The 12,485-nt window shown below is 32.4% G+C and overlaps 1 protein-coding gene across 1 annotated transcript; it reads right to left on the minus strand.

Moving 5' to 3' along the window:
* Positions 1–1,850: 1,850 nt before the first annotated feature.
* Positions 1,851–9,504, minus strand: LOC130452181 (guanylate cyclase 32E-like; the record flags this gene model as incomplete). The annotated part of the gene is made up of 7 exons (XM_056791493.1): positions 9,441–9,504; positions 8,593–8,704; positions 7,746–7,830; positions 5,588–5,740; positions 4,681–4,836; positions 4,358–4,536; positions 1,851–2,007 (listed from the first exon to the last, which is right to left on the minus strand). Coding segments are annotated over exons 2-7 (789 nt in total), but the record flags the coding sequence as incomplete, so codon positions are not given.
* Positions 9,505–12,485: the final 2,981 nt, after the last annotated feature.

Raw genomic sequence — 12,485 nt, forward strand, 5'->3', positions numbered from 1 at the left:
ACTGTCAAATAGACGTTTACACGTTCCAATCTACCGTTAAAAATAAAGTTTTTCGCGTTTTTCTTTTTGTTTTTGCTCAATATCTTCCAAAATTGCTATTTTTACGAGGGATAATCTTTATGTTTTGCAGATTCCATCACAAATTTCGTTTTCCTAGTGCCACGACGAAGTAGAACTGTCAGAACTGTCAAATAGACGTTTACACGTTCCAATCTACCGTTAAAAATAAAGTTTTTCGCGTTTTTCTTTTTGTTTTTGCTCAATATCTTCCAAAATTGCTATTTTTACGAGGTATAATCTTTATGTTTTGCAGATTCCATCACAAATTTCGTTTTCCTAGTGCCACGACGAAGTAGAACTGTCAGAACTGTCAAATAGACGTTTACACGTTCCAATCTACCGTTAAAAATAAAGTTTTTCGCGTTTTTCTTTTTGTTTTTGCTCAATATCTTCCAAAATTGCTATTTTTACGAGGGATAATCTTTATGTTTTGCATATTCCATCACAAATTTCGTTTTTCTAGTGCTACGACGAAGTAGAACTGTCAGAACTGTCAAATAGACGTTTACACGTTCCAATCTACCGTTAAAAATAAAGTTTTTCGCGTTTTTATTTTTGTTTTTGCTCAATATCTTCCAAAATTGCTATTTTTACGAGGGATAATCTTTATGTTTTGCATATTCCATCACAAATTTCGTTTTTCTAGTGCCACGACGAAGTAGAACTGTCAGAACTGTCAAATAGACGTTTACACGTTCCAATCTACCGTTAAAAATAAAGTTTTTCGCGTTTTTCTTTTTGTTTTTGCTCAATATCTTCCAAAATTGCTATTTTTACGAGGGATAATCTTTATGTTTTGCAGATTCCATCACAAATTTCGTTTTCCTAGTGCCACGACGAAGTAGAACTGTCAGAACTGTCAAATAGACGTTTACACGTTCCAATCTACCGTTAAAAATAAAGTTTTTCGCGTTTTTCTTTTTGTTTTTGCTCAATATCTTCCAAAATTGCTATTTTTACGAGGGATAATCTTTATGTTTTGCATATTCCATCACAAATTTCGTTTTTCTAGTGCCACGACGAAGTAGAACTGTCAGAACTGTCAAATAGACGTTTACACGTTCCAATCTACCGTTAAAAATAAAGTTTTTTGAGTTTTTCTTTTTGTTTTTGCTCAATATCTTCCAAAATTGCTATTTTTACGAGGGATAATCTTTATGTTTTGCAGATTCCATCACAAATTTCGTTTTCCTAGTGCCACGACGAAGTAGAACTGTCAGAACTGTCAAATAGACGTTTACACGTTCCAATCTACCGTTAAAAATAAAGTTTTTTGAGTTTTTCTTTTTGTTTTTGCTCAATATCTTCCAAAATTGCTATTTTTACGAGGGATAATCTTTATGTTTTGCAGATTCCATCACAAATTTCGTTTTCCTAGTGCCACGACGAAGTAGAACTGTCAGAACTGTCAAATAGACGTTTACACGTTCCAATCTACCGTTAAAAATAAAGTTTTTTGAGTTTTTCTTTTTGTTTTTGCTCAATATCTTCCAAAATTGCTATTTTTACGAGGGATAATCTTTATGTTTTGCAGATTCCATCACAAATTTCGTTTTCCTAGTGCCACGACGAAGTAGAACTGTCAGAACTGTCAAATAGACGTTTACACGTTCCAATCTACCGTTAAAAATAAAGTTTTTCGCGTTTTTCTTTTTGTTTTTGCTCAATATCTTCCAAAATTGCTATTTTTACGAGGGATAATCTTTATGTTTTGCATATTCCATCACAAATTTCGTTTTTCTAGTGCCACGACGAAGTAGAACTGTCAGAACTGTCAAATAGACGTTTACACGTTCCAATCTACCGTTAAAAATAGTTTTTCTGATTATATCGAAGGGGTTGTTTTCTTTTTGAAGGAATTTATCTAATTTTGAATTGGTACCGACTACTACAAAATCGATCTCTTCGTGTTGAAGGATGAATCTTTTAATGAACAACTTGGTATATCTGAGAAAAATTTGAGAGCGAATGTAATTAAAATACCGTCGACATCCACCAACCGATTTAATTAAACTTGTTAATTACAAATATTTCAGTCACAGTTTGACAATGTAATTAACTGTGATAACTTGGAAAACGTTAAACGTTTTTAATTCTATGTTTTGTGATTATAATTTCGAAAATTTACTCTGAAAACGTGAGATTTCATGTCACCCTTAAAAACTCTCCCCCTTCCAGTTTATGACTTCCGATCGCTCGTAAATTATTTTTTTTTCACTTCCAAAATGGGTTTCATTCATAACCACGTACCTTATTCTCAATGTTGAACATTTTTGACGGGTTTTTCTACTAAAAATTGAAAAAAACTTCCGGAAATATCAACCCCCTCCCCCAATTTCGCGAAATTTTTGTCAAATCTTGTTCCAGATTGAAGAATATTTAAAAAATTTCGTTTATATCCCAGCCCTGTTCGTATAATTTTTCAAAATATCTCCGAAAATATTCATTTTAGAGAAAATTATTTCAAACAAAAAATGAAGCTCACAAAAAGCTTTATAAAAAAGGTTGAACACATTTTTTACGTAAACCTATTTTTTTGGCTGTTATGATCGAAAATACATCAAGAGTTTTTTTCACGCAAAGCCCTGTTCATACATTTTTTCAAAATATCTCCGAAAATATTTATTTTAGAGAAAATTATTTCAAACAAAAAATGAAGCTCACAAAAAGCTTTATAAAAAAGGTTGAACACATTTTTTACGTAAACCTATTTTTTTGGCTGTTATGATCGAAAATACATCAGGAGTTTTTTTCACGCAAAGCCCTGTTCATACAATTTTTCAAAATATCTCCGAAAATATTTATTTTAGAGAAAATTATTTCAAACAAAAAATGAAGCTCACAAAAAGCTTTATAAAAAAGGTTGAACACATTTTTTACGTAAACCTATTTTTTTGGCTGTTATGATCGAAAATACATCAGGAGTTTTTTTCACGCAAAGCCCTGTTCATACAATTTTTCAAAATATCTCCGAAAATATTTATTTTAGAGAAAATTATTTCAAACAAAAAATGAAGCTCACAAAAAGCTTTATAAAAAAGGCTGAACACATTTTTTACGTAAACCTATTTTTTTGGCTGTTATGATCGAAAATACATCAAGAGTTTTTTTCACGCAAAGCCCTGTTCATACATTTTTTCAAAATATCTCCGAAAATATTTATTTTAGAGAAAATTATTTCAAACAAAAAATGAAGCTCACAAAAAGCTTTATAAAAAAGGTTGGACACATTTTTTACGTAAACCTATTTTTTTGGCTGTTATGATCGAAAATACATCAAGAGTTTTTTTCACGCAAAGCCCTGTTCATACAATTTTTCAAAATATCTCCGAAAATATTTATTTTAGAGAAAATTATTTCAAACAAAAAATGAAGCTCACAAAAAGCTTTATAAAAAAGGTTGAACACATTTTTTACGTAAACCTATTTTTTTGGCTGTTATGATCGAAAATACATCAAGAGTTTTTTTCACGCAAAGCCCTGTTCATACAATTTTTCAAAATATCTCCGAAAATATTTATTTTAGAGAAAATTGTTTCAAACAAAAAATGAAGCTCACAAAAAGCTTTTTAAAAAAGGCTGAACACATTTTTTACGTAAACCTATTTTTTTGGCTGTTATGATCGAAAATACATCAAGAGTTTTTTTCACGCAAAGCCCTGTTCATACAATTTTTCAAAATATCTCCGAAAATATTTATTTTAGAGAAAATTATTTCAAACAAAAAATGAAGCTCACAAAAAGCTTTATAAAAAAGGTTGAACACATTTTTTACGTAAACCTATTTTTTTGGCTGTTATGATCGAAAATACATCAAGAGTTTTTTTCACGCAAAGCCCTGTTCATACAATTTTTCAAAATATCTCCGAAAATATTTATTTTAGAGAAAATTATTTCAAACAAAAAATGAAGCTCACAAAAAGCTTTATAAAAAAGGTTGAACACATTTTTTACGTAAACCTATTTTTTTGGCTGTTATGATCGAAAATACACCAGGAGTTTTTTTCACGCTAAGCGTCAGCCATTTTAGGTTGTCGTAGCAACCAATAGAATAGGTTTACGTAAAAAATGATTAAAATCTTTTTTCTACAACTTTTTACGAACTTCATTTTTTGTTTGAAACATTTTTCTCTAAAATCAATATTTACGGAGATATTCAGTAAAGTTCGTCTCGTTAGCCTTCGTTTCGAAACCTCGAGATTTAATCGTTTCAAGTCGTTTTGGTACGATTCAAACGGAATTTTTTTGACTATTAAATGTACGAAAAGATTATTGGAAAAAAAAACAATCAACTCACCTCACTGCAAACAATATTCCCACTATTACTATAGTCGATACAAGTACCATAGTAGCCACCAATCTCCAATCGATTTTATAAATACATTTCTCCCCTTTAAAACCACATTTCGGCTCCGCGCGTGGTAATTTCCCACCAACCCATTGTATGGGACGATCCAAATCGAAATATTTAAATTCCTGCAATTCCAATACAACAGGAAATTTCATAATTCACAATAAAAATACCACCCCCCAAGTATCCCGAACACGTCCCAACCACCCGGCTCTTTAGACTTATTACCGGACTAATAACGAAAAAATCTGATTTAAAAAATGACTTACGGGTAAAGCGAACATCGTATTACTTCCGTTAGGTTTGTATTGAAAATATCCGACCGGTTGCATGCTCATGCGGATCGTTCCGTTCATCTCTTTGTCATCGAGCAGAGCTACAACAGTGAAATTACCTTCCGCGTCCCCATTTCCGTCTATAAATACCTGTAAACCATTAAAATTGATATCCAACGAATTTCCTGCGAACTGGAGCAAAAAACACGTCTAACTAGGAGGTTAGATCAATTTTTCGGGGGGTTTTTTGATTATCTAGGGGATAAAATGGAATTTGAGATTGTACCAGAGCACCAGCGAACGGTTCGGAGTTGTCCCACTGAAAGAAAATGGTGGAAACATTCCTTTATTCGTTACCGATAGCGTCTACTTGTCGCCCTGCTCTGATGAGACAATCGCCACGAAAACCGACTGATCAAAAATTTCTGGAACTGGAACCTGATGGGGAAATTGAATAATACGAGACGAACGGGAGTTGTTTGAAAAGTTTCCTACTTAACAAAGAGACAAAACATGTTTTTCCACCACAAAAATCGTTATTTTCCTCATTTAGAGTCCTTTAGAAGGTCCCACAGGAAGAAATCACAGTTCGCATGACCGCGCTGGCCGTATATTCTCCGAAATGAACATCAAGGTGAAGTACCATCCTGCAGGAAGTGCCGTATGTTGGATCGCTGTCCATTTGTCCACGTAAATCGTCGAGCAGTTCCAGATAACACACACAAGCACCCCGCGCAAGTTTTAATCGATCCTCAGTGGAGACTCCGAGGATTCTGGTCGTTTAGAGCGCGTCGCGTCGTCAACAGAGCCCGTTTTTCAAATTTCCACCCTGTTGAACGATTTGTTGTGGGTCGGAAACTTTTCAAACGATTCTCATATTTCCTAATAGGGAAAAACTTACATCGTATCCTTGTATAGAGTGGTAGGATCTGTTGATGATCCTATCTAAAATGGCGGTGCCGTTTCGTGGATCTTCGTTATTTTCGAAAACTTCCGTAAGAGCTCGCGCGTAAATCATGACGGCGTCGTATAAATACGCCGCTTGAATGGGTACCTGAAATGAAATTTTTTCTCATTTTCGTCTGGGGAACGGAGAATCCGCAAAACACCGCCTCCAGACTGGTTAAATACAATTTGTACCCCTAGTTATAAATTTGATAAATTTTTTGATTAAATCCGCATGAATCTATATGAAACGAGTAGTTTTTATTATAAAAATAAGAACCAATAATAACCGGAATAGTATTGCCGCGGGCGGAGCTTATACAGGGTGTCCCACGACGAGTTGATAAAACTATTTGTATATTGCAAAATACTTATAGGAAAATCATGAAAATTTTTTTACGTTTAGGTTTTCGGGTACGAACTTTTTAACTAAAATATTTTCAAAGATGGCCGACTTCCGGTTCTACCGGAAGTCGACTATAACTTTGTTATTTTATATGGAACACCCTGTATATTAATACATTTTTGAAATCTACGTAAAATTTTAGTATACTTTTGTCTAAAAACTTTTTTCGAAAAATGCATACTTTTTGAGTTATTAATTTTTTTGTAAAAATTGCAGACCCTTATAAATTATTTTTTTACGTGGATACCCTTAAAGTTATGAAAATGGTTTATGCTCGGTTGCTTTTAGCAAGGTTAGACGTATTTGAATCTATATTGAAAAATTTTTCATTCTATACAGGGTGTGTATAAAAAGTGTACAAAGTTTAACTTCATAAATATCAATTTTCTTCGTTTTTTTTAATAAAACCACCCGGTTTTTTCTATTTTAATGCATTCAGGGGTGAAAAATAAGGCAAATTCATGTATACTTTCCCATACCTAAACCTCACCGTTATCCAGATATTAAAAGTTTTCTCGAAATTTTTAGACATGCAGGTTAATATCTGGATAACTCTAAGGTTTAGATATAGGAAAGTATACATGAATTTGCATAATTTTTTACCCCTGAATGCATTAAAATATAGAAAACCGGGTGGTGTCATTTAAAAAAATGAAAAAAATTGATATTTATGAAATAAAACTTCAAACACTTTTTATACACACCCTGTATAAGAAGAAAAATTTTTCAACATAGATTCAAATACGTCTGACCTTGCTTAAAGCAATCGAACAGAAAATATTTTCATATTTTTAAGGGTAACTTCGTAAAAAAATATTTTATAAGGGTCTGCAATTTTTACAAAAAAATTAATAACTCAAAAAGTATGCATTTTTCGAAAAAAGTTTTCAAACAAAAGTACACTAAAATTTTACGTAGATTTCAAAAATGTATTAATATACAGGGTGTTCCATATAAAATAACAAAGTTATAGTCGACTTCCGGTAGAACCGGAAGTCGGCCATCTTTGAAAATATTTTAGTTAAAAAGATCGTATCCGAAAACCTAAACGTAGAAATTTTCATGATCTTACTATAATTATTTTACAATATACAGATAGTTTTATAAACTCGTCGTGGGACACCCTGTATAGCAAGTAACTTTCTTTTGGGGAAGTTCCAAAAAAAAGAATAGAAAAGCAGCAACAGAGATTAAAGGAGAAATTATAAAAAAAGCAGAGAATAAAAAATGGAAGGAATGCAGGATGAAGTATCTGAAGAAAAAAAGAAGAAGAAAATTTGATAAAACTTATCCATAATGCAGAGTACGATATAATCGAAAATAAAGACCGGGAATTGGGAGAAAAGCAAAAAGTCATAGACGAAAAAAAAACTGCGTTGTCATATGTCAAAAGGAAGCAACAATAACAAAATTTGGAGAGAGACAGAGAGAGAGAAAAAAGAGAAGAAACGAGCGTTGTAGTAGGAGAGAACATAGACAAACAGGTATTCCTGTCAGCTGTTTACCCCGAAGTCTATTCGTTCAATTGCGATGTCTACAATGTCTGTTGACAAACCAGTATAGCCGTTGCCTTCGTTTGTATAGCAGAATCGAAATTACACGTGAAACTATAACTCATAATTTATCGAAACCATTTTTAATGTAAAACATTCAAGTTTTTTTTCCTAAAGCAAAAACACAGCATGCTAAAAACTTGCGTAACACTTACAGATATGCTATCGAATATTTTATGATGATATGGAACACAAAATGGAGGCTTGGCCGATGTCGATTTGATTTGCTCGCAAATGTATCTGTGGATAATAAGAAAAACAAGGAAAAATAAATTGTTGATTGGTTTTAAGTCATATATAGATTGTAAATGGAATATTGGAAGCTTGCCCGGGTGTTTGAACCGCGCTCTTGCGAGTGCAGGGCATATTTTGCCACAATCCCACTACGAAAACACTTCGTGTTGGCGCCAGACAGCGTTCGATGACGAATGTTTAACTATGTTTGTTATACCACTCTAATGAGACGTTATAACGTCGAAACTAGTCAGCGGTTACAACTCTAAAGCTCTTCAGAAGAGATGTAATTCAATATTCGTCGAGGCATTAGCCAGGGAAATAGCTGTTTTCTTCTTTTTTGAAGGTGATTTTTGACAGTTATGGATTTATTAGTAAAATTAGATAATTATGTCATTTTAATGAAGAAAGATATAAAAAAAACTCCAATCCCCTGTATATTAGATACTAGCGGAGATCGAAAAGTAAAAATTTGATAGGTTATAGAAAAATAACCCACCTAAATTACAAAAAAAAAATTTATAATAATTAAACAACGAAATCTGACAACAGTGTCAGTTATTTGAACTGATTTATAGTGAATTCCTTGTTGTTTCGCTTGTCATTAAATAGAATGAAATCTGACAACAGTGTAGATTCTTATAGATGAGATTCTTATAGTTAATAAGTGTTATGTTCGAGGATCGATCTTTTTTTAACAATTATTTATTTGTAATTTATAAAAAAATATTTCCCAATCTAATATACTTAAACAACGCATTTACTCACTTATAATTTGGATTTCTGGGGTGAGAAGGTGTTAGTTTCAATACCGATCGAAATCCCATCACATCGCTGATGTTTCCCCAATTTTCTTGATTCAGAAACGGATCCAAATAATCTGTGGATCATAATTAGTACTAGTAAATCAAGTACTGAAGCAAAAAAATGATTTAATGCAACAGAAATTGTGTGAGTAGCTTTCGAATAAACAATATGATGACATCATAACATATTTCAATCATTTCTTATATAAAAAAGAAGAAGAAAAGAAGAAACAATTGAGAGACGAATACTGTGGGGTTAATGACCTATCTGATAATTTAATTACCGTGTAGATTTTTGAGCAAGGTTTCAAATTTATTTGCTCTATCAGAATTTTAATTTTAACGAAATATTCACTCTATATACGTGTGAAATATTAATTTTCAAATTGACTTTCGTTTGAAACCTTAAAAATTATAAAGAACGTTTACATGCACGTCCAAATTCAATGAAGTCATAAAAGAATCCCATTAAGAAAACACAATGTCGAAGCTGTTAAAAAAAAGTGTCGTTATTTCGACGTAAATGTTTATAATGACATATTTTATAGTTTAGGAATCAAAAGCGAAAAACCGAAAGTATAAAAAGTGTTAAAACAACACATATTCATGATATTTGAAGAAAAAAAATTGTTTGCCAGAAATTGGGTGGCAAAAGGCAAAAAATATTAAATGTAAAATACTAAAATGCATTTTTTGGTTATTCTCTGAATACCGAATCACTTAGAAACAGCTATTTATTCTTAACAACGAAAGTTTATTTACTACAAAAATGATCTCTCTAGAACTTGTTTTTTATTAGTTTAAACTGACCTTTATTGGTTTTCCAGTTGCCTACTAGCTTCTTTATTCGAACAAATTTCACAGTAAAAGTCGAAAATAATATGCAACACATGCAGTTCACATGTGTTGAACTTGTGTTTTCTTAATTGTCTATAATTTTCGGTTATATAAAACACCAGGTACATGAAAAACACTATTGATATCGAATTCTAACACGGGAAACCGATTCACAAGTGATTATAATAAGTGAAAAAGAAACACGAGATTGATAATAAAAATATTAAGTATAATATCAAGTAATGAAGCGCGGGAAATTGTCTATGGTCGGGTAACATTCGTAGTTCCGAACAAACTGATCCCGCGAGATCGATGGCTCGATAAAAACTCGTGCCAGTGTCGTGCCTTAAGCGACGCAGTGGGTTGAAGTACTTATACTTGCAATAGGACCTATCTCATTTGAACTATTGCAATTTAAAAATGTGTTAATTTGGTTGCTACGACCCTGTCGCAGGGTAACAGGGTCGCAGAACAAGAGTGATCACAAACGAAAGCGAATATCATAATTATTATCTGTGTGATTAGATTATAATGGTTGTAATTAGTTTTCAATCACTATTAGTCAATTATATGAAGTTGATATAGCAATAAATTAGTTTGAATATGAGAAATCATCGTTTATATGAAATTCCTCAAAATTTCCCAAAGTACTCAAATTTATGTCTCTTTTCCATATTATCATCAGAACATTAACGAGATATTAGATAAATGGAGCTCTTTTATAATTTGATGCTTGTCTTTAGAATTATTTTGAACAAAGTCATCAAAGTTTATTTTTTCGTACTACAGGAATTTCGAAAATAAGATCCCATTGCCTCGTCTGAGGTACGCCACTGTCACAGATTTTTATCGAGTTGCTATCGATCTGTCAGCGCGGGATCAGTTTATAACGGAGTGCAAAACGGTGAAGATTATGCAGCCATAGATAGTTTCCCGCGCTTTTTAAGTGATACAATACTTGATATTTTCACTATCAATCTGGTGTTTCTTTTTCATTTGTTATAATCACTTGTGAACCCGTTTTAAAATTCAATATAAATAGAGTGTTTTTCATGTTCCCGGTGTTTTATGAAGCCGAAAACCCTATACAACTAAGAAATCCCTACGTTCATAAAAAGTGTTGTAAACCGCATATTAAAGATTATTATCAACTTTTACCACATAACTTCCAATCAAGACACTAGTGAGCAACTGGAAAACCAAGAAAATGTTACTTAAAACAACTTCTACAATGGCGTTACCAGAAAACTTTAATTGGAAAACAAAATGGAGGTCTTTATGCTTGTCTTTTGGATGATTTTCAACAAAGTTATTGAAGTTTGTTTTTCTCGTATTGCGACAATTCCGAAAATAAGAAGATAATCTCACATCCTGGTTTTCTTTCGGGACTAATTGGAAGCAAAAAAGGTAACATCAGTATTCAGAGTATATTTTAAAAAATGCAATTTCTTATTTCTATACATTGTTTTTTTAAATTTTGTTGCCTTCTAAATGCATGTCACAGGTGCTATAAGCGTAAATTCAATTCGAATAATGGTTTGTATATATATGAAATATTAAAACTCACTTCTTCGCATTAACTCCATCCGTCTGTTCGGATCATATATTTCGTCGTCTACGGAGATGACGACGTAATCACCAGATTCCAATAATTTTCGTTTTTGTAGACATTTTACAAAATCTATTAACGCGATATGTTCGCCCACAAATACATAAACTGCAATAAGGCAAGCATTTATTGATATTAGTAATAAATAAAACAAGAAATTAATCATGCCACGTGTTAGTTACTAGATCATCTTTTATTTTATTTTTTATATGTTTTATCTACAAAATTCTGGTGGAGTTTTATTGAAATTTGGGTGCTAGGGGGTAGTCACGTATTCGATAAACGATATACGTGTTTAGCACGTGATTTTCAAATTAAGGAATCAGGATTTTATTTTTCCTGAGTAACGGAAACATCCAAACTGTCCCAAAGGAATAACCTCAAATTAGTGATTCGGGTAAAAACGTTCTTTTTATAATTAAATCGTAGCTCTGTGAACCTCTACGAGGGTTGCTTCTTAAGTTTTGAAGTATGGCAATACTAATGTGAATACGTCAATTATGACATTTTCCTCATAAAGTTTGACGTTTTAAACGGTGAACGTAATCAGAACGAAAATCAGAGATTTTCACGAAAACGCAAGAGATTTGGCAACAGTGTGTAGTACTTACCTCTGGTTATTTTATAAGTTTCTGCAACGATTTTGTCCATTTGTTCAATGTACTCTGGAATATAATCAGAGTAACGTTTCGTGTCAGTAATTGTAAGTCCATGGAATAGCGATTGCTCCTGTAAATAGAACAAAATTCCGTGTAGTTCTATGATACTTTGTTGCGACAAGAAATTCGGGATCAATCCGAGACTAATCTATAATTTGAAATAGTTACACTGGACTGGACAACCATTTTGTTAATAGATAAACTAAAAGCGATGAGTACATTAACGATCATAGATATAAAAAGAACTGCGCCAAAGTAAATAACTTACTTTTATGGCTTCCTGGACTTCACTTCCAGACGCTGGATGTGCTCCGGAAACTACTACGAAAGTGTGCCAATCAAAAGCACGTAACAGAGCGACGACGCTTTTCGATACTTTACTAGATGGCGGTAAAGTCCTTGCGAATGTAAAGAAAAGTCTTTTATTTGATACTTTTGTTTCACTGCATCTCTGGAGTTGGAAAAATTTCATTAAAAAACGAGTTCATTATATTGGAGATATGATATCCAAAAAAAAAACGTTAGACTAAACTAGTAAGACCACAAATTGCCTATTTTATAGATGGTTTACGGAGGTGATTTGAATTCGAGTTAGTTTTCTATTTTTAGTTAAAACTTCATTAAAATTTCATTGTTGCCATTACAATGCATTATCTTTAAATTTATTCCCGTGTCCTTACAAAAATTTGAAACGTTTTACAAGATGGCTACTGATTACTGATAAGTATTTTATTGAGGTTATTTTAAATA

This window comes from Diorhabda sublineata, unplaced genomic scaffold (genome assembly GCF_026230105.1).
Source record: "Diorhabda sublineata isolate icDioSubl1.1 unplaced genomic scaffold, icDioSubl1.1 Dsub_269, whole genome shotgun sequence".
Lineage (NCBI taxonomy): Eukaryota > Metazoa > Arthropoda > Insecta > Coleoptera > Chrysomelidae > Diorhabda > Diorhabda sublineata.